At 35.2% G+C, this 23929-nt stretch overlaps 1 protein-coding gene across 1 annotated transcript in view; it reads right to left on the reverse strand.

Moving 5' to 3' along the window:
• The window catches only part of ANTXR2 (ANTXR cell adhesion molecule 2), a 141582-nt gene that overhangs the window by 78648 nt on the left and 39005 nt on the right, over nucleotides 1–23929 (reverse strand). Inside the window, exons 9-11 of the mRNA XM_033106314.1 lie at nucleotides 23254–23352; nucleotides 21296–21365; nucleotides 6875–6953 (exon numbers count right to left, since the gene is read on the reverse strand). Coding sequence (XP_032962205.1) covers nucleotides 6875–6953; nucleotides 21296–21365; nucleotides 23254–23352 — 248 coding nt within the window. The remainder of the gene's footprint in view (nucleotides 1–6874; nucleotides 6954–21295; nucleotides 21366–23253; nucleotides 23353–23929) is intronic.

Genomic DNA, 23929 nt, shown 5'->3' on the forward strand with positions numbered 1-23929 from the left:
ACCAAAGTATCACTTAGAATCCTTGAGCATTTCACTTAATTTATCTTTCAGAAGACAACAAAACTAACTATAAAAACACACATACACATACCCTATCTTCATAGAATGCTACCATTACTATTAAAACAGTCTTAAAGACTTCAAAGATATTATATGCTATTTACTATAAAGAATTAATTTGAAATATAAGAAGTAAAAAAGACATGTACTTATCTAGCAATTGCTTGATGTAGAGTACGGTAGAATAAAAATATAAGCTCTACATTTGGTTATTGATGTATCCTAAACATCTAAAGGGGTGTGTGTGTGTGTGTGTGTGTGTGTGTGTGTGTGTGTGTGTCTGAGAGAGAGAGAGAGAGAGAGAGAGAGAGAGAGAGAGAACACTGGGGAAAGGGATGGGAGGGGAGGGGAAGAAGGGGGGGGAGGAGAGGGGAAGTAGAGGAGCGGGGAAGGGAAGAGAGAAGAAGAAGAGGAGAGACAGATACTTCATAGAAATTTTCTAGGCAAATATCTAAGTTCTCTGAAAACCAAAGGAAACAATTCAAAGCATGCATCAGGCTGTTTAGGAAAGTACTCAAAGTATATCTTTCTACAAAGAATTCTAAACATTCATGAAAAAATCATGCAACTCTCCAGAGGTTTGATTAAGCTCTAAAATCTAGGCAAACAGGACTATAACAGGAAAAGAATGTCAAAGAAATACATAGAAAACTTCAATATCCTATGGCCGAAATGTCAAATGTATAAATTAATGATCCCTTTCAAATACAAGGTCTTATATAAGATACCCCCAACCCAAATTGTACCTATTCATGAATGGAGTGAATACGATATTCCCCACCAGACCTCTCCTCCATGAGGAGCTAGCCATAGATGCACTTAGGGAAATCGCTCACTATTTGGCTGTGCTATATAACTTTCAGAAACATTCTTTGTTCTTTAGATTCCACATATAAGTAAGATCATATGGTATTTATCTTTCTCCATCTGACTTATTTCACTTAGCATAATATCCTCTAGGTCCATCCATGTCGTTGCAAATGGTTAAGATTTCATTCTTCTTTACAATAAACAAGAAAACTAAACAGAAATAGACTCAGAGATATAGAGAAAAAACTTATGGCTGCTAGATGGGAGGGGGGTGGGGATGGGGGAGAAGGTAAAGGGATTAGGAAGTACAAATTAGCAGTCACAATATTGCCACGGGGATATGAGAGACAGTTTGGGGAATATAATCAATAATGTTGTAAAGATTTGTAGGGTGTCAGATGGGCACTTGTCTTATTAGGGAGACCACTTCATGGACAGTGTAGATGCCTGACCACTGCACTGCACACCTGAAACTGAAGCTGAATAATTTTGAATGTCATATATATATACATATATATATATATTTTTTCTAATTTATTTATTTTTCCACGAATGTGGAGTACAGCATAGGAAATAGAGTCAATGGAATTGTAACAGCTGTATACGATGTCAGAGGGGTAGTAGCTTGGGGGATGGGGGTTATCACTGTGTGAGGGGAGTGAATGTCTCACTATTACATTGTTTTGTACATCTAAAACAAAAAAAAAAAAAAAAGGTTCTATGAGCCTTTGATTTCCTTTATAGAATCTAACCCTGTGTTCAGAAATAAAGACATGCAACTAGGGGGTGTGAATCTGATAAAAGTTTAGTGGTCAGTTTTTTCTTTCTAGGAATGTGTCATGAGCAGGAAATTTGGAAAATCATACAGACCATAAAGTAGATGGGCTGTCCATGACAGGAAGTTAAAACTCTTGATTTTCCCTGAAAGAATGTCCCTAGTAGGAGCATTGACAAAACACTATGCATGTCCAGCTGCAAACATACATTTAGTATGACAATATTATCATCTCAACCTATTGCAAAGATTTGTCTACAATAAAATTAAAACAAAAATATATACTTTCTAAAGACCCACAGACCTAATTTTTATCATATTTAAGTTAAACATGATGGAAAACAGGTCAGAGGAAGCAAATCATTAATGCAACCTGACCTTGCCGTAAACGTATGAGAAACCAAACTCTGGATGCCTGGTCCCAGGCATCGGCTCAGTTAACTGGATACAAATTCAGACTTTCCCAGTTCCTTTGTTTGGATTTGCCAGAGCCATTATCAGAGCATGAAAGACCTCAGTCATGAAAGGGAAATAATTTCATTGTTCACATAACTTTATAAACAAATTAAGGAAAGGTCAAATACATAGACTTCAGTCCTATGAGCAGATACCACGCTGTAAACCAGATTTAAGAGTGAGATGAAACTAGGTATGATGACACAGAGAAAACATCATAGGCAGGAACTAAATGCCTCTCCCTTCAGTTTAGGCACGCCTCTCTTTACATGCTAGAGAGTTATACATATAGGTACCAGAGTGATAATGTTGAACAAGTCTGCAGGAAGCCCACATTAGCTGGAGAGACAAGCTCTGAACAAATAACTAGAAATGTGAGGAGTATGGAAGGAAACTACAAGAGAAAAATGTCCAAGTGGGAACTAACCTGGTCTAGGGTTCTAAGAGGACCTCCTTGAGGAAGTATAAGAAAGCCTGAGGGAGGGTGTGGAGCAGAATTAGTGGCTTTTGGCAAGAAAAAGACAAATTTGGCTGGAACATAGAGTTTGAGGGGACTTGGTTAGCACCTGAAGAAGCTAAAGAAAAGATAGGAAACAAATTTCTGCAAAGCGGTAATTCTCTTTATTACAAAATGTTTGGTCATTTGTTGGATTAATATCCATTTGTTGAATGACTTTTCAATTGGCCATTTGTTGGATTAATTCTTTCTAACTATAGTTCTGAACAAGGACCATTTTCAGATGTCTAAGACAAATAAGGAGTCTTTTGTGAAAGTTAGCTGAGGAGTCCAATGAGAGACTTACCGGTAGCACCCAGATGTTGGTCAAGGCATGAAGCCGAAACTCTTACAAGGGTTAACTGGGGACATATCAAAACCTTGATCTTGATGTTAGAGTAGAAGAAATACATTTTCTAGTCATCTCAGACACATTAAGTTTTTAAACTTCATCTGCATCTAATTTCCTTTCCTTTTCTTTCCTTTCTTAAGCAAGTTACAAAGTACAATCAAAAACTTGACTCTGCCAAATATAACTGAAGTCTAGTTAAGAGAACCACAGAAGTATAAAAACAAACCAGAGTCACTCCAGTACTTGCAAAATAATTATGGGAAGGAAGGAATCACTCAAAAATTTCAAAATTGCATGAGTACCATGGAATTATCTAGAAAACAATTACAGAAACCACATTCACACAAAACAGACCCAGAAAAGGAGAACTAGGTCCCCACAATTTTATTTCCATGAATTTAGAGTTAGGAAAAGAAAAAAATAATCATGAAATAGGTGACGTTTTATTTACTGGATTTTTTTAGAATATTCCATATCAGGAATTAGCACACTATGGCCCAAAGGCCAAATCAACTCATCTATTTCACAAAGACACCCCCCCCACACACACACACACACACAAGCTAAGAAATGTTTTTTACATTGTTACATAGCTGAACAAATCAAAAGAACAATATGTTACATGAAATTCAAATTGCAGTGTTCACAGTTGTGTTGAACCCAGCCACGCCCACCTGTGCACTGAATGTCTATGGCTGCTCCAGCACTACATGGCAGAGTTGAGTAGCTGTGACAAACGCCATACAGCCTCCAAAGCCTGAAATGTTTACTATCTGACCTTTTACTACACCTGTTTTATAAAAATCAGTTTAGGACCTGGTTATAAATGGCAGATTGTGCAAGTGTTTAGGCTGGAGGGAGAGGCAGACTTGGGTTCAATTCTCAATTCTAGAATTTACTCAACTGTTTACTTGCTCAGTATGCAAGTTACTTAACCTCCAGAGACTCCAGGTTCTGAGCGCTCCACTCTCTCAGTGACAATGTGGGCTTTAATCTGCCCATGTTCGGCTCACCGAGCCCCGCACCCCTGCCGAGGGCTGGGTCCACCTAACAGAAGAAGCACCTTCTCACATGTTTGCATACAGGTGCACTAACAATATAAGGTGGCTCTCAGTTCTTCAGTTTTTTTCATCTGTAAAATTAAAGTGAAGCAAGAGCCTACTCTTGACTTTTGAGTATGACATAAAGTCATAAAATGCTTAGCCCAGTTCCTTGCACTTAAGACATGTTTGAAAAACATGATCTTGGTATTATTATTCCAAATGAGTCAGAAGAAGAGCAGTGGTTGGGGGCAGGGGGAGACATCTTTAACTGTATTTTTTAAAGCAGAGACACGTTTAGGAGATCTTCTGCAACAGATGAAGAGAAATGACTACCTAAGTACAAACCTTCCTCAGGCTCTAATTTGAGATCTCTTAAATTTACACTTTAGTTTCCCCCACTTTTAAACTAGATCTTTAGCTACTTTCATTCATTCATTGAACAAATAATTTTGGCACACAAGCCCTGTGTAAGGACCAGACACAGGGAGTGGGACAACAGGCAAGACAGAAGCCACACCATTACCGACTCAAGACTGCTGAGAAAGGCCCAGAAGTAAACAGGAAGTGACAACTCAGTGACATAAGTGCCTTAACAGGACTGAGCTCAGATGCTCTCGGAGAACACAGAAGGGCTTCTTTATCTGTGGAAATTCCACAAGGATTAATCAATTGCTAAAATAATGGTGTTTTATCTTGTTTGGCTTCCAAATGCCTGTGAAAACCCAAAGCATCATTTCACCTAATTATCACATCTGACTATGCCTGAAAGACTGGCTATCACTTAAATACAATGCCTGGGTATTTTTCATATTACCCACTGTCCTTAACGTCTTTCTCTCACATCCACATCTAATCTGTCTAAACATCCCATGAGCTCCATCTTTAAAATAGATTTGAATCCAACGGCTTCTCACCATCTCTACAGCCATCTCCCTGGTGGAGCCACCCTCCCTCTCCTAGATTACTGAAATAGCCACAGAATTGATATCTGTGTTTCCACTTTGGACCCTACCAACAAAGTCTATTTTTACACAAAAGCCAGAATGATCCTTTTAAAAACATTAAGTCATACCATATCACCTGCCAATGGCTCCCTGTTTCATTCAGAAGAAAAACTCCAGTCCCTACAATGACTTAGAAAACGCTACATGATTGGTCCCCCGCCCTCCGCTCTCTCCTACTCATCTCTAGACTCCTGCTCCTCTCAGCTACCTCCACCCCTTGCTCTTCTTTAAACTTGTCAGACACAGTCCCAACTTAGGCTTTGTTCCAGTTGCTCCCTCTGTACAAAACACTCTTTCCTCGGCGGGTCATAAGAGCTCACTCCCTCACCTTCCTTAAGTCTTTGCTTAAATCTCTTTTCAATGAAAATTATTTTAATCCCTTAATACTACAACTTGCCCCTTCACTCTCTCTCCATCTCTAGCACAACCGATGTCCCTTTTTCTGAAATCACCTTATTCTTAAACCAACTCAAGTCACATTACGCTTTCCTGAGAACAAGATTTCCTTAAAGTGCACAACTTGAAAGTTCCAGACAAGTCATTTAATCTTAGCATCCCTGCACACTGCAATTGTGTGTGGTTATAAGATACGGACAAGCTTTATTTCCCTTCTTGCACGGAAGAGAGGTACAAAAGACAGTTGGAGGTGCAGAACAGGAAGAAGGATGGAGAAAGGATGCCATTTCGGTAAGCTAAACACTGACAAACTATATACCACAAATGTTTGTAATATCAACCACATCCTGAGAGACCAGAAAACCTGAAAATTGCAACATCCACAAAACCTACAAAAGGCAACATGAGTTCCAGATGATGGGGGAGGAGGGCTAACTAGCCATTTTCAAAATAGAAACAGGTGTTGATAAAGAGCTATCCAGGGGATTCCTTCCACAGTGACCCCAGGGTTCATATGGATGTTGTTCTCCTCTCAATGCTTTCTTACAATGAGAAACACAACTATCTCTTTACAGATAACACTGAGTTATTTTGTTTCCTGGAAGAAGGATAGCTCTTAAATTAAAGGATCAAAATATAAAATTATGAAACCATGAGATGTGAGAAAGTGTTTAGGTTTGGGATTTTGGTGTTTTAAAGGCAAGGTTTTGTGTTGGTTTGGTTTGGTTTTTTGCTTTGATTTATATGTGTGTGTGTGTGTGTGTATTTTTTTCTTTTTACGAAGAAAATTTACTCATAAATATAATAGCCATGTGATCGATACCCTTTAGTGCTTTCGTTTTTCATGTTCAACAATCTAATATAAAAATTTTCCATAAACCCAAAAACTAATCTACAAGGAAAACAGTATCTTATCAATGGAGTTTACATTTCAAAATATTGTATCTTGGGTAATGTAAATCATTCCTCTCAACTAAAATATAGTTTCAGTGCAGTTTCAAACTAAGATATTATCAAGCTATCAAAATCAAATTCCTTAATCATATGAGAAATCACCCACATTAAAATGGTCAAAATAATAAACTCAATCATTAGGATGCACTAATAATTTCAAAAACAGGATAAATGTCTTAGATACTATAATGCAAACTTCATAAGACAAAAACAGTATTCCATTTATATGCTTAATGTTTTTTAAAAAATGCTTAATTTGGAAATCATTCTCCTACCTTATGTCAATTTTAAATACGACTTTTGAATTTTTTAAATATAGAAATAAAATGTATACTACCTTAAAATCCCTTTTAAAGAACTACAGGAAAAAAAGAACTTAAAATAAATTCTACACAAACTTTTCCTTATAATGGTCGCCAGTGTTTTTGTTTGTACCCCCTTCGTATGCAACAACACTGGGAGAATCCACAAATCATTTCTGGATATAATTACTTTTAAAAAGTAACTTTATGCAAACTTTTTACTTACACATTCTGTGGCTGTAACTATTAATGAGCTCGAGATGACAGATTTTCCTCCATTAAAGCTCACTGAAACATCAAGAGTTCTGAAAGAAAATGAAGAAACAATTAAAAATAAATTAAAAATTAGAGTATGGTGGATAATTCAAAATCAGCCAGAAAGTCTACTTAAAAAGTCAAAGGTATTGATCAGTTATCCCAGCTTTTTTTCTTTCTTAGTTCCAGTCCTTACTGGAATAGCCAGAACCCAATTCCTTAAGTGATCCTAGTGTTCCTAAAAGAAGCATTAACATTGAGAGATTCCTGTTGTTGTTTTTTTATAGCAGTCCCCCCTTATTCGTAGTTTCCCTTATCATAGTTTTCATTACCAGTGGTCAACCGTGGTCCAAAAATATTAAATGCAAAATTCCAGAAATAAAAATTCGTAAGTTTTAAATTGCGTGCTCTTTTGACTAGCATGATAAATCTTTCACCATCCTGTTCTATCCTGCCCCGGACTTGAATCAGTCCTTTGTCCAGTTTATCCATGAGGTATATGCTCCTCACCCATTAGTCACTTAGCAGCCCTCTCAGTTATCAGATTGACTGTCAAGGTATCTCAGTGACTGTGTTCAAGTACCCTTTAGTTTACTTAAGAATGGCCCAAAATGCAGGAGCAGTGAGGCTGGCAATTCAGATATGTTAAAGAGAAGCCGTTAAGCACTCCCATATATACAGAGGGTGCCAAAATAATGTATAGACATTTTAAGAAAGGAAAAAACTGTATTAAAATTGTAACACTCAGTATACACTGATAACAAAAGATGAATACAAGTCACATTTGACTTCTGCAATTACAAGAGGTACTCAAAGTGGTTACCATCAGTGTAATTTGAATACACTTTTTTTCTTTCTTAAAATGTGTGTACATTTTTTGGCATTGTGTGTGTGTGTGTGTGTGTGTGTGTGTGTGTAAACATAATATAAATAGGGTTTGGTATTATCCGTGGTATCAGGCATTAACTTGGCGTCTTGGAACACATCACCCATGGATAAGGGGGGACTTCTATAGTTTAAATAAACTAGAAAAAAAGAAAATCCTTAATCCAGAGAAATGCTGACATTATTTCTGATTCACAAAAACCTAAAAAAGAAAAAAAAGTCCTCAATTCCTATTTAGCTTATTTTCCCTATCTCTAGAAATTACTATCATCACAAGATCATTGTTTAAGAATATGAAACTGGAAATAATAAACCAGTTATTGTAGATGGTCACAGAATATTAAAATATCTTGACAAAGGTAGAAAAAAGAAGGATAATTTTTTCCACGGCTAAGAAATATCATAGTTAAAATACAGCTTTCATTTTGAAAATATGATTTCAAATTATAAAACAATTCATAATAATTAAAATTTCATTAATTCAGAGTCTAGTAATTAATTATTTGGGGTCAGTCAGCCAGAAATTAGCAATTGTTTTTAAATATCCAAGAAAAAAAATCACAAGGAGATTGTAAAATATTAAGGAAACAGCTCTTTTCAAAAAGAATTGACAAAGAATATTATCATATAATAACTGGTTTGTCAACAAATCCAAGCTATCCATTCATTAAAGCAAAAGTAGTAGGGAACATTTTGTTAAGCTGGCTTCTATACAATGCTATGTTCCAATTCTCATAAAACATTCTAAATTCTAAAAGTTAACAGCCAGAAACTTTGCCCTTATTACTCTGAATTAGTAGAATTTTGTTATATTTAGATTTCTTCTCCATGCCTTGAATCGAGTACCAAATACTATTAGTTACGGAGAGTTAAGATCAAACAGAAACAATCTCAAGCCACCGGTAAAATTTTCAATGATGACGCCAAAGAGGGGAGATGAAAAATATTATTTAGTTCCTGCTACGTGCCAGATGCTATCCTAGGCATTTTATGGACATTGCCTCATTTAATCCTTACAATACCCCTTAAAGTAAGTAGCAGTTTCAGAGCTTTACAGATGGGGTACATAAGGCCCAGAAATGTTAATTACCTTGCCCAAAGTCGTAAAACTAGGGTTTTAATAGATTTTGAACTCTATTCATCATACTACAGACACATGATGAAATGTAAGTCCTTAATGTGTTTCTTTTCTCAATGTGATATTTACTTTGGATTCATACAGGAAAAAAGAGCCAACAGGAAAGATACTACTAGTAAAGTTCTAGCTAAACTCTTCTTCAAAATTCAAGAATTCTGAGATTATTTCTTGTAAAATATTCCCTTCAAAAGCCCTTATTTAAAATAAATAAATAAATAAATAAAAAGCTTAGCTAAATCCAGAACAGAATGAGAACTTGGGATGTTTATATCAACTTAACTGAACTTCTGAACTATTCCAACACAGAATGCCAAGTGGCTTACTTAAAAAAGAAAACTTAAACCTAACTGCTTATTCTGCAGAAATGAGTGCCTTGTTTTGTTTTGTTGAAGACTAAGCATAGTTGAATCCAAAAATAATCTTTCCTAGTTTCTAATTCCCCTCTTTTAAAGCATGTACCAGAAAGCATATTGACATAGTAGGCATGGTTTCAGTTTGGGGGAAGATTATTTGATTTGTAATAATGTATGAACATTGCAGGTAATTGTATTGATTCAACTTTCAAGGGATCAGCAGCACAAACTACTAATTTTATAACAAAGTTCATTCTTTTCCTAAAGCAGAAATGCATGCGGATGCATGAGATCTTATAGGCAACCAAAATAACTGCACAGTATCCCCCAAATCTCAGTCTAGTATAATGCAGCTGGTGTCCAATAAACCTAAGTGAAGTCTCCACAGACCTGGAAAGCCACCTGATGATTCTTTTGACATGTGGACTCAACTGAAACAATATAATCATCACCTTCCTGAGAGTAGTAGTAGTAGTAGCATGATCAAAACATTGCCATCAACAACAATGATAATGACGGCACTTATCGAGTCCCTATCATACACCAGATACGCTACACTCATCTTCTCATTTAGCTCTCACAACAACCCACTGAGGCAGGCAGCCGCAGATCTCTGTTTTCCAGATAAGAAACCTGACGCTTGAAAAGGTAACCTGCCCAAATATTGGACTTCTCTGGCTCTGTGGTCAAAGTGCTTTCCCTTCTACCATACACTGCCTTAATCCTCAATAAACATTTCAAAGTCTTAAATTCCTCTCACTGGCAAGGGCTTAGTATCATTCCTCCAGTTTTTCACTATATTCACATATTTTTCATGCTTAATTATAATGACATTTACTAAAGGCTAAGATATTTATTTGTGAATTTATATATTTGCTGGGGAAAATTTTCGGAAGATTGCAAACATTAAAAACACTCTAAAAGTTATATCTGGTTTTAAATTCTGTTCTTTAAAAAAACATTTTTTAACAAATTGGTATGATATTGGCACTTTTATGAGCTGATACCTTTGTCCAAAACTATGCTACTTCCTTGTTGGCACAAAGATTCATAAAGCTATCTCACCCTCTGACCCAAACTCAATACCTTGATCTTTCTTTGCCCCAAGACTGATATATGTATTTAATGTTTCTGTCATATTTTATGTCACTTCTGCTAGTATCTATGGATTTCTCATTCCTATTGCTATATAACTTCTGCTTCTACATAATTATGACAGTAGAACCATACTCTCAGTTATACTTTATTATGGACAAAAATGTTTTAAAGCCATGTTATTTTTACTTAATTCATATGTAAGTGAGAAGTGAGGGGGAGATTTCATCTTTAATTGTCCCAAGAATCAAATAAAATTGAAAAGGGGATAAATTTAGCCCACATGTTGGGGAATAAGGAGTTCTGGGTTTGAACCCTAGTCATTACACTCTCAATCTTTCATTCCTCAATCTGTAAAATGGGACTGAGTGTACCTATTTCAGAGTTATTTGGGGGAGGAAAGCTTGATAAAATAATATACATAAAATGTCCAACACAGTACCTAGAACACAGCAGTTACTCTGTAAATTGTAACACCTATTTGTCTAACAGAGTATTCAGAATATCAAGGCACTTTTATAGAAAGCTTTTCGATACAAGTTAAAAAAAAACAACCACACACACACAAATAATACAGAAGAATGTATAGCAGCAATAAAAAAAAGTTACCTAATACTTTGTTTAACCTAAAAGCTTTTATTCTACTTACTGCCACATAAAAATATAGAGACCTAAACTGTTCAAAAAATGCCTAGTATATAATATCATGCAGATCCGTGTAAAGAAATGTTTCAATGCTATTTCCTTCCTGTTACAAAACATTATCTTGATTAAACCCAACATTACAGCTGTGTTGAGCTGTGTGCTTAAACCTAAAACTGCACTCCAAATTGGTTTATGAATGTTTGCCAATAAGTTCATTTAATCACTCAATCATTCTATTACTAGTTAATTAAACAAATATTTATAAATTGCCTTCAGTAGGCAAAGCTAGGCTGCGCTTGATGATAGGGCTGCAGTAACAAATAAAACACAGCTTTACAAGGTAGTTGAAAGGCAGCCACATAAACAAACAATTACAATAGTGTGTGATATTAATAAAATAGGTATATGCACAGGGGTACTAGAGGACCATGTGGGAGACACAACTAACTCAGCCTTACCAAGAGAACAGTAACAAAGGTTTCCTACAGGAAGTCACCTCTAAGATGAATCCTAAAGAATTATCTAAATTTAGTTAGGAAAAGAGATTAGAAAGGGATCCAGGAAGAGAACACACCACTTGACAGGCTGGATGGCAAGAAAGGCGCAGAACATCAAGGAACCAAAAGCCATTCAATGTGGCAGCAGCACAGAGAGTGTGAGAGTGAGAAAATATGACTTCAGGCTGAAAAGGGGCATTTGACAAGGATCATGAAGAACCCAGGATGCCATCTTTCGAAATTTGGAATTAGTCTTAAGAGTTTTTCAGATAGAAATATAGTCAGAATTGTGTTTTACAAATATCACTCTTGTTGCCATGTAGAGCATGGGTTGGAAGACTAAATTTCTACACTAGAAAGACCAATTAAGAATGTCTTAGTATATTTCAAATAAGAACCAAAGTAGAATTGGTGGCAATTCTAAAATGGTGGCAATAAGGGTAGTGTGAAAAGGAAAACTGAGAGATATTATGGAGTAAGACTATAAAGGGCTTGGACATTTATTGGATATAGGAGGTGAAGAAGAAGGCATAGTTAAAGATGACTTCAAAGGTTCTGTCTTGCACAGGTGGGTGGGTAATCTCACATAGGGAACACAGGAAAAGGAGCAGGTTTGAACAGAAATACATGAGTTTAATTTGAGAACTTCAAGATTAAAGTGTCCTTGGGAATTCCAAGTGAATTAGTAGACATTTGGATAGTCGGGATAGTGGACGTTTGAATAGTGGATTTAGAGCTAAGGAAAAGATTTTGTCTGGAGATTTGGAGCTCATCAGCAAGGAAAGGAAGTCTTAGAGAAGATGACTTTATGGGTCAGGAATCCAACAATGGTGAAAGTTAAGAGTTACAGGACTGTAAGAATAAGAGCCTGAGGTGACATCTGAGAAGAAACAGCCAGAGAGGTGAGGATATGAAGTCATGAACACAAGGAAGGACCTCCTGAGACAGAACTGGCCCACGGTGGAGATAATGCAGGGTGGCCAGGGAAGATATGGCTAAGAACTGACAACTCAAATTCCTTTTCTAAAAATTGGTTTTACATTGCTTAGAATTGCTTACAAATATCTTAATCCACTCTTTATTCCATCCTTTGAATATGTTTTACAAAACAGACAGACAGAACTAAACAACTTATGTAACAAAAAGATTGTTTGAAGTGCATTTTAATATTAATTGGTACTCAATTATTAGTGACAAAACCAGCTTCATTCCACATGAGAAATCATTAAATTGTATTGTGATATACAATTAAGTAAATAAAATTCAGTAAGTCCTAATGCTCACAGTTTAATGCTTTTATTTAATGTTTAAAAATATACGACAATTCCAAAACAGGAGAATAGCTCAGTGCCATATGTCAGAGCTACTCTGATCTGAGAAATTTCATACTCCATGAAATATGATTGACATTTCAATCCACAGTAACCTATGTGCAAAGTATTCACTTGCTACTAACTTTTATGCATATCCATTAAAAGACTGTCATTTTATGATCCATTAAAAAAGTTGAAAAAAATTAAATAAAATTGTAAAAGAACATTTGCTGGAAACATTAAATAATTTACTTCCAATGTGCACATACTGAAAATTAAACTGGCAACTACTCAAAAAGTTATTAAAATTACGGTGACTTCAGGTATTTTGAAATCAAGTGCTACTATTTAATACTCTGCAGAGGTTTTTAAAAGTTAGTTCTATGCATAATAAAGATTACGAGTTGAAAAATGAGGCTTCATTTTTGTGAATAGTTTAAAGATTCCACTTCTATTTATGAGTATATATATATAAATTAATGTTTTGTCTAAGGATATTTTCTTCAAAGTGGTTATAAAGATCCTTGAATAAAATAATTTATTTTTGAGGTATCTCAATATATGTGTATAATTAAAATAAACATTGCAATCGGAAGATTGCTATATTTCAGAAGGAATAAAAGCTATCTTCAGAGATGTACTGGACATCACACCTAAAGTTGTATTGTTAATGTTTTCAGTGTTACACTGAAAATAACTTATTTTTAATTGATTTGTGATTTTAATAAAAAGACATGGTAATAATCACTCAATTTTTAGTGCTTTTCATCCAAAAATATAAAATGTGTTAGTAACAGTAAAAACTTTGATAATATAAAATTTAGAAGCAGATATATAAGAGAATTTAAATATACATTTAAGGCTATCCTCTACCTCATGTAGCTATGCCTCTTTCAACACTTTTAGTTACCAAAACACTCTCTAAGTAATTCTAATTGTTACAAAAATCTTCCTAATATTGAGCTGAAATGTGCCTCCCTTTGACTTCCACTTTCTTTCTTCTCTCCTGAAGCAGTAAAGAAGAATAAGTCAAATCTGTCTTTCACGACAGACCCGATGTTTGAAGAGAGCTGATGTGTCACACCTGAATTATATCTTATTCAGAATTTTAAATTGCATCCTATTTAGCATTTCCATATTTGGCAACATCTTGTAGGCCACCACTAGATGTGCTTGAATTAAATGTTGTTTCTCTTAAAACACAATTTTCATAACTGAATATAATATTTAGAATGGAAATACAATGCAAATTAGGTGAATTTATCACATTTATAGGTATAATCAGAAAGCAATACACCATGTAAAAGTAAAGATAAATGTTCCACCATCGGGGGCCAGATTGAGAAGTAGAGGAACAGAGAGGTTTCTCAGACTTAACCCATCTCAACAAGATTCTCATGTTTATATTCAAAATAATGATATAACTAATGTCCTGGTATCCATGATAAAAATAAATAAATCGATTCTCATTCCTCATGGGAAACAGAAGAAAGAATAAAATTGTGGTTACCACCTGCTACTACGATAATGGAATTAGGGATTTTATAGACATACATACACACATGTACATAGGTATACTAAAAAGAAGTGTTCATGTGAGAAGCCGGGCTAAAGGCAGAATTTGTCCAGTCAAGAAAGAGAAATGAAATTAACCAATTTTATTCCAGGACAATGGATTATATTGAAAAATAACAATGTTGAGGAAAATAAGATGATTCTATTACCAAGTCAGTCTCTAAATCCAAGTCTAATGCACCATTCATCTCACTGATCCTTCAGAATCAGATGCTTAAAATTTTTCACATACACTGATGTGACCACCACTTCTTACTCAAAACACTCTGGCAAGTGTCTTCCCACACCGCCTTTTAGGAGAACTAATACTATCAGTTTCAACTAATTTAGATATTTATTTCATATTTGCCAGAAGATTCTGGCCAACATTTTTGAAAGCACATTTAACTATACCATATGCCTCCTTAAATCATCTCTATCAAACAAGCTGTAGGATAAGGCTCTGGTTCATTCTGTTCTGTTTTTCTTTCTTCACAATGTGTTTATGTGTATTTACCCAATTTGCTCTGTTCTCCTTGCCAAATTGCAGGTTTGAGATCTCAACTATTGCAGAGCAGCTGTGCTATTGTTGATGTCTCACTAAATAAGGGTCAGAGAATAATCCCATATTGCAAATACTGGTGACACCTGCACATTACACCACAGGCGATTGCTCTGGAATGGGGAGGATGAGTCTAAAAATCCCTGTCAAATAAAAAAGTTTAACAAATAGAGGTTCTCTCAAAGAAAGTACTTCAAAGACCCATTCCAACAATGCTAAACAATCATATACCTGCATAAGATTTGCCCAGGTGGCTTTAACTTTTGTTTATGACATCAATTTCTGATGTCATACAGGACATACAAACCTACTTGTATGTCCTGAGTACACTGCCACATTCTTTGTCTGTATCTCCGAGCAAACATTTTCATGATAACCCTCTTTCAAACCAAAATCCATGAGCCATGGATTTCTAAAGAAATAATGCTCAAACAAAATGTAATTCTGGAAATATAACATAAAAATAAGAAGGGAACTGCTAGAGGAGGCTAATGAGATGAGGCACATGACTGTGGATCCAGTTCTAAGACTGCATATCTGGCTTTGAGGCTGTCTGTCTAAGGTTACTTCACCAGTGGCTGTTAATTATTTAAGTGACAGAACAGGGGGAACCATCACCACATCTGTCACCCTCACACAGGAAAAACCTTCATTCAATGGGCCAGATGTGTTTATTGGAAATATAGACTAACTAGCTACTTAATGGGTTTGAATCCTTAGCCAAAAGCTAATTAGGCAACCGTTAAGCATCAGTCACCTTACAAAGCTAAACTGTTTCAGTTGTGTTGATTTCAATCCAGTCTCATAAGAGAAGTCATCACCTACAAAAGTATCTAAAGAAAACTCAAGGCAAAGGAAAGCTCCAAATTACTTGCAACATACTCAGCAGAACAAATAATGATGTCCCCAAATACCTAATATATTAACAAATAAACCCTTCTCAAGTTTTGCCTCAGTGCTATCATGTTCTTGATTTAAAAAAAAAAAAAAAAAATCAAAAGTAATTATTTTAGGCAGATCTCTTCCCCAAAAATATTTTCAGTTGGCTTGTAGGTGAAATATATGCTCTATATGATTTTTAACAATCACATCTCCTGAGTATTTAGCCAATCTACAAATCGCTAAAGAATGTCAGCAGTCTCTGTGGTTGTCGTGTGAGGTGGCCTGCGGGTTCTCTGGTCCCGCTCCCCACATAAGAATGCAGCATATGGCTAGGCCAAAAAGGAACACCCACGGAGCCATAAGTAGGGGAGTCATACCACTGTAGTCTCACTGGTGGCACTATAGTCGCACTAGAGGCTGGAGCCACATGACCTGCAACCTGCTGTCTGCTTTTCTGCCTGCCAACCGACCAACTCTCACTGGCTAGCTGCAATCTGCCCTTGCAGGCTCAGCCACCATCTTCTTGCTAGCCTCCATTTTCTGCTAGCGTAGCCACGGCAGTTATATTAGTGGCCAATGGCTCACTGGTTTCAGCTGACGGCCAACTAGCCACAGCTGATGGCCATCCAATCACAGTTGATGGCCATTTACTACCCGAGTGAGCACCTTTCCACGTGAGGCCGAGAGCCTAGAAACTGCATTCCTGGCTCTGTCCCCACAGTGGTAGTCTCTTCAAAAATAGATGGCACCTACAAGCAAATTCTAGAGAAAACAAATTCAGGGTCTGGGCTAGAACAGGCATGTTGCATTTGATAATTATTCCAGGGAAGAAAGTAAGCTGTCTTCCTTAACTAGTCACTACTATTTAAGAAAAACAAGATAGTTTTCTTCTCTCTTAAATAGAATTACCCCCAAAATAGGATTCTGATCATTTTTCTCCTACCCAATATAGGTCCCTCCCCACCAGCAACCAAATGCACTCTTTTGGCATTTTATATAAATAGTCAATCAAAATATTTGAGGAAAATGTATTCATCCTTTCAGGTAAGAAACATTTAGTGAATCTACTACCGTGTTTCCCCAAAAATAAGACCTAGCTGGACCATCAGCTCTAGTGCGTCTTTTGGAGCAAAAATTTATATAAGACCCAATCTAATTTTAATATAAGACTGGGTTAATATAATATAATATAATATAATATGTGTCAGGCATTGTGTCAGGTGCTAGAGATACAGCAAGAAACCAGTCAAACAAAATTCATCCTAGCGGGAAGGAGACACAATAACAAACAAATAAATGCTTTGGAGAAAAAAAATAAACCATGAAAAGGGAACAGGGAGTTCCCAAAAGGGAGCGGGAAGATTATATGATTAAAGAGGGTAATCAAGAAGAGCTTACTGAGAAGGTGACGTTTGAATTAGACTTGAAGAAGGTGAGACAGTGAGCCATGAGGGGAATAGCACTTTAAGCAGGGGAACAGCAGGTGTAAAAATACTGATGTGAGAGTAAGCAGACATGGTGGCCCTAACAGAAGAGGCAGAGAGAAGATGAAGTCTGAGACACCGTGAGGGGGCAGATTCTGAAGAACCTTGTGGAACGCTGTAGTAATTAGATTTTCACTGTGAGTGGAATGGGGAACTCATTAGATAGAATTTTAAGCAAAGGAGGGACACAAACCGATTTAACAGGATCACTCCTGCCAAGGACAGCAGCGGATAAACTAGTGGATAGGATAATAAACCAACCAAGAGATGAAAGGAGCTTGGTCTAGGATGGTACCAGTGGAAGTGGTAGGGCCAGGATTGGATTCTGAACACATTTTGAAATTACAACTGATGAGGTTTGTTGATGGCCTGTGTGTAAGAGAAATTAATGAGCCAAAGTTTTTGACCTGAGCAATAAAAAGGAGGGAGCTGCCAGTGACTAAGATAGAGAAAACAGCTCTGGGAGCAGATTGGGGAAACAATGAGAAGAATCAATGTAGAATTGTAGATTCGTTAAAATAGGTCCCAACTTTAAGTCAGTAGAATTATTATTACTAACACAAGACATGATTACTCAGAAAGCCATGCAGTCCACCCGTGCACGGGGCAGTTATGATGGACCTAGGCAAAATGGGCCTGCCTCAACTTCCAAGACACAGTCTAATATAGCCATCAGCATGTTGTCAATAACACTAGATTCTCACAAGACAGACAATGAATGCTTTTTTATCGGGGAAAAACAAAGGATTCTGATAGTCTTGCTTTGATAAGTTATATTATGCAGCACCTTTTAATCAATTTAAAATAGAAAGCTGATACTGTTCCATTACTTACATGACCAGAGGTGATGCCCAATAGATATCTTGAATGTTTAAGCATCCACAGAAGTTAAGTACTCAAGTTAGCTTCAAATTACTAAAATGATTCTCTTAGGTTCCGTGGAGAAAATACAATCTTCATTCTGAACACTAATCCAGACTTTGGAATGGGGCCTTGTATATTTTACTTTTCTCTGCTCTAGGTTCAAGATCAGTATAAAGTGACCCAAAAAACTAATCCATTTATTATCATAAACATATTGCATTGACTACTACTGGACTAGGGAACGTTTGAATTCTTTGCAATCATTTCCTTCATAATAGAGAGATTAGGGGAAAAAAATCACAAATGGAAATACTAAAATACTAGTGAAATCACTTGGTATTGTGATTCAAATAAAAGTCTTCTTCCAAATTGAACATCCCTATTTTAACCAGCTATCATTATGGTTTATTGCCACATCAAAGAACATGAGAATATAGACCTTAACAGAACTGAGAAACTAATTAAAGCACAAATATTTCCAAGTTTTCGGTGTGTCTTATAGCATGTTCCTTTTCCTCTTTAATCTTAATATTTAAAAACTAGTAATTAGCTAAAATCTCACTTTGGAACTCGTGTGTGTGTGTGTGTGTGTGTGTGTGTGTGTGTGTGTGTAAATTCAATACTCTGAAAATCAAAATAATGACTATGGCTCTGATTATTTAAAAGCTCTAACAGGTGTGAGGTGATATCTTATTGTGGTTCTTATTTGCATTTCTCTGATGATTAGTGATGTTGAGCATCTTTTCATGTATCTGTTGGCCATCTGTATGTCTTCCGTGGAGAAATGTCTATTCAGGTTCTCTGCCCATTTCTTAATTGGATTGTTTTTTTTTTGGTATTGAGTTGTATGAGTTGTTTTATAAATTTTGGATATTAACCCTTTATCAGATGTATCATTGACATGTATCTTCTCCCATTCAGTAGAATGCCTTTTCGTTTTGTTGATAGTTTCCTTTGCTGTGAAAAAACTTAGTTTGATGTAGTCCCATTTGCTTATTTTATCTTTTGTTTCCCTTGTCTGAGGAGATATATCAGTAAAAATATTACTAAGGGTAATGTTAGAGAGTTTACTTCCTACATTTTCTTAACGAGTTTTATGGTTTCAGATCTTACATTTAAGTCTTTAATCCATTTTGAGTTTATTCTTGTATACAGCGTAAGAAGATGGTCCAGTTTAATTTTTTTGCATGTATCTCCAGTTTTCCCAGCACCATATATTGAATAGACTGTCGTTACCCCAATGTATATTCTTGCTTCCTTTGTCATAGATTAAGTGACCATATAGGCATGGATTTATTTCTGGGCTCTCTATTCTGTTTCATTGATCTATGTGTCTGTTTTTAGGCCAGTACCATTTTGATTACTATGGCCTTGTAGTATAATTTGATATCAGGTAGTGTGATACCTCCAGCTTTGTTCTTCTTTCTCAAGATTGCCATGGCTATTCGGGGTCTTTTATGGTTCCAATTTTAGAATTATTTGTTCTAGTTCTGTGAAAAATGCCATTTTGCTAGGGATTGCATCAAATCTATATATTGCTTTGGGTAGTTTATTTTAACTATATTAATTCTACGAATCCATGAGCATAGTATATGTTTCCATTTATCTGTATACTATTTAATTTCTCTCTTCAATGTCTTACAATTTTCTGAGCACAGGTCTTTGCTTCCTTGGTTAAATGTATTCCTAGGTATTTTTTTTTTATGTAATTGTATAGTAAATGGGATTGTTTTATTCATTTCTCTTTCTGATACTTCACTATTGGTGTATAAAAATGCAATGGATTTCTGAATATTACTTGTGTGTCCTGCTACTTTACTAAATTAATCAGTCCTAATGAAAACTACAATGAGATATCACCTCACTCCTCTCAGCATGGCCATCATCAATAATAAATCAACAAACAGCAAGTGTTGGCGAGGATGTGGAGAAAAGGGAACTCTTGTGCACTGTTGGTGGGGTTACAAATTGGTGCAGCCGCTATGGAAAATAGTGGCAGTTCCTCAAAAACGTGAAAATAGAACTACCTTATGACCCAGCAATTCCACTCCTGGGTATCTATCCAAAGAAATCCAGAACACTAATTTAAAAAGATATTTAAACCTCTATGTTTACTGCAGTGCTATAAATAGCCAAGATATGGAAACAACTGAAATACCCATCAATAGATGACTAGATAAAGAAATTGTAGTACATATATACAATGGAGTATTACTCTGCAATAAAAAAGAATGAAATCTTATCATTTGCAACAACATGGAAGGACCTAGAGGTTATTATGCTAAGTGAAATAAGTCAGAATAAGGAAGACAAATACCATATGATCTCACTTATATGTGGAATCTAAAGAATGGAAAAAATGAACAAACAAAACATAAATAGACTTGTAGATACAGAGAATAACTGATGTTGCTAGATAAGAGGGGGGTTGGGGGACGGGTAAAGTGAAGGGATTAGGAAGTACAAATTGGTAGTTACAAAATAGCCATGGGGATGTGAAATACAGTATAGGAAATATAGTCAATAATATTGTAAAAACTATGTATGGTGTCAGATGGGTTCTAGACTTATTGGGGGGATCACTTCATAAATTATATAAATGCCTAACCACTAACTATACACCTGAAGCTAATAGAAAATAATATTGAATGTCAACTATAATTTAAAAAAACATATAGCCATGGGATGTAAAGTACAGCATAGGGAATATAGTCAATGGTATTGTAATAACTACTATGTATGGTGTCGGAGGGGTAGAAGAATTGGTGGCATTATAACTTTGTAAGGGGTGTAAATGTCTAATTACCATGTTGTTTTGTACACCTGAAACTAATAATAAAATAAATAAATAAATAAATAAATAAAAGCTCTAACAATAGTTCTCAAACCCCCCAATAATATTTATAGAGCCTTTTAATCAATATTCACAATAAAACAGACTTTATCATTTTCGACCTACTAAGACTATAGTTAAAGTACTAACCAGAGTTTGCCTAGGGCCTACTATTTCATGTTTAATCTGTACAACAAGATACAATAAAACAATCACTGTATATTTGTCACTGTTTCCTAATAATTTGTAGCTAAATGTTTTAAAAATGTTTTTAATGAAGTACTTACTCTCCAACTTTATGCAGGGTAGGTGCAGGACAAAGCATAGAATTAAGCTGTACACTTACTGGCTTTACACCTGGAAAAGAAAATGCCATTCAATTAATAAAGGGTTTTATGTATCTCAGTTTCATTAATAATATGGAGAGCATGCAGCAATCAGAGTCCAAGTGTAGAACATTGGATAGATTAGCATGAGAAACCAAAAAGATACTCATCTAAAGAAAGAGGAGAAGGAAAAGAGAATGAAAAATAGAGATTATATGCCTCATTGATATATAGTATCAATAAATCATAAATTATAATTTTTTTTAACCTTAGACTAAGCCCATATACATTTGTAGATACTATAAAATTATGATCTACTTCCTCAAGTTTGCAAATATCTCAGATATTTTAAGGATAAATGATGTACATTTATATTTATATATCATTTTATAATTTGTATATAATTTGTATATCATTTTATATTTCAAATGTAAAAATATATTTATATTTTATATTAAAAGTTGTATTTTTAAAGCAGAATTTTTAAATGATGGGGAAAAGATGAATGTCCAAAGGAGAAGGAATTTATTTCAAGAGTTTTATAAAATAGTTGTGTCTACAAGAAAAAGGAAAATTTTTTATAAATCTGAATGTTTAAATTGTCCTTGTAATTTTAATAATATATGAGAAAAATGATCCAGACTATAAATATTCACAAAAGTTACACAATCACATGGGATGGGAATGATGAAAATACAATCTGACTCCACTTATTTGTTTGAGAATTTACTTTATTAAACTTAATCTTATGTTGCTAGGTATAAAATATGTTTATATTATAATCAACTCAAATATGTCATCAAAAGGAGTTAGGTAAAGCTAATGCTCAGATACAGATGCCTACTGAATAAAAAGAAAATTATTTTGTCCTCTCCAATTGTGGTACCTACTACGAACAGAATTTGTTACAAATTTTATTGTCTTGCCTTACCAAAATAATGATCGTAATAGAAAAGAGAGGTATTCATTATAACATTTATCACTACTTTATTTCTACAAACACATACTGAACAGTTACTGTGTGTATAGCCAAAGCTGTGCTAATTGGAGTGTTTAGTACCATCAGATAAACAGCAAAAACTGTTGATGAACCTCTCAAAAAATAACTCTACCAGACTTCACAGAGTTTCAGCATCTGCCTTATGGTATGAAATTTTAGAAGACACTATAATCATCAATGAGGAAAAAAACGTCTTAATAGAAAACCAAAATGCTCAGAATACTAAGATCATGTAAGAGGAGTTTTTCTCAGAATGAAGATAAAAACATTATACTCATCTGCTTTTTTGAAATCCTAGCTAGGCAAAATAAAACCTAATTCCATAAATATAATAACTATCAACAAACTGTGCTGGGTGGGCAGTGGAGATATAAAATAGCTGTAAGACAAAAAGCCTGTCTCAAAAGGCTGACTGACAAATTACTGGGAAAACAGATAAAGAAAACAAGTGACAATAAAATAAGGCAATAAGTAGTAGAGTTGTCCAAGTTAGTTAGATTTTTAGGCAAGAGTGACAAGTAATAAATCTGGAGACAGAGGCAATTAAATAAGGCGGTTGATACAGTCCATACAAAGTGCAGTCAGGAAAACTGGGTTCAACTCTCAGCTCTGCCCATTTTTAACTGTGTCACCACAGGCAAGTTATTTCACTCGTTTACCCACAAGATCAACCTCTTTATAAAGAGGCTACTCAGGATGGGGTCCAGCACTTATTAAGTTATAAACAAATATTGTCATCATTAAATAGCTATAAATAATTATTATTACTACTTGTATTATCATTGGACTTTGCTTCTTTCTTCTTTGGTTAAAAAAATATAGGACAGCTGGTTTCAGTTGGGGAAGACAGGAAAACACTTGAGGAAGAGAGGAAAACATTTGCAGGTATTAAAGCAACATTGAGATGATGTGGACCTACTCTTTGTGTATGTTTCATTTACTGTGTAAGTACACAGAACACTGCCATTCCGACTGCCCAGATTGAATCCTCTTCCATTCAAAACAATTTGAAATTCCTCTAGAAGTAAAAGGAAAAACAAACATTTTAATCACTGCTTTACAAAAAAACAAAACAAACAAAAAAAAACTACATAACTTGAAAGTATCAAGGTGCATAGAATGAATTTCTTCATACTGTTCAGCCAACTAATAACAAAGAAGACGTAGCTCTATTTCCAACTCTACTTGCTTTCTTAGATCCTTAAAGGAAATACAGTGAAGATACCATTCACTGCCACATAGGGAGGCATTTTATTTTTTAAACAAAATGTTTCCCAGTAGTGACCAACATATTGGAATTGACGCATACCAGTCATTCCCAGACATATACCATACAAACTTCCCCAAATTCTATCCTTAGGAAAGTATCATCAGAAAAGAAACCTTTTTGTTTTTCTCTCCTTTCAGGAATTGAGGTATGGGATTGAGAAGAAAATTATTTTTGTGCTTTGGTTCTTGGAACAGTCATGTGTTGTATTTTCTTTAATCTATGACATTCCATACAGAGTTCTTCTCATATAACTTCCACACCTTACCAATCCCAGTTTCATTTTCTGTTGCATACAAATTTATAACTCGTCAGAGGTGATGAATTT

This window comes from Rhinolophus ferrumequinum, chromosome 5, assembly GCF_004115265.2.
Source record: "Rhinolophus ferrumequinum isolate MPI-CBG mRhiFer1 chromosome 5, mRhiFer1_v1.p, whole genome shotgun sequence".
NCBI classification, from domain to species: domain Eukaryota; kingdom Metazoa; phylum Chordata; class Mammalia; order Chiroptera; family Rhinolophidae; genus Rhinolophus; species Rhinolophus ferrumequinum.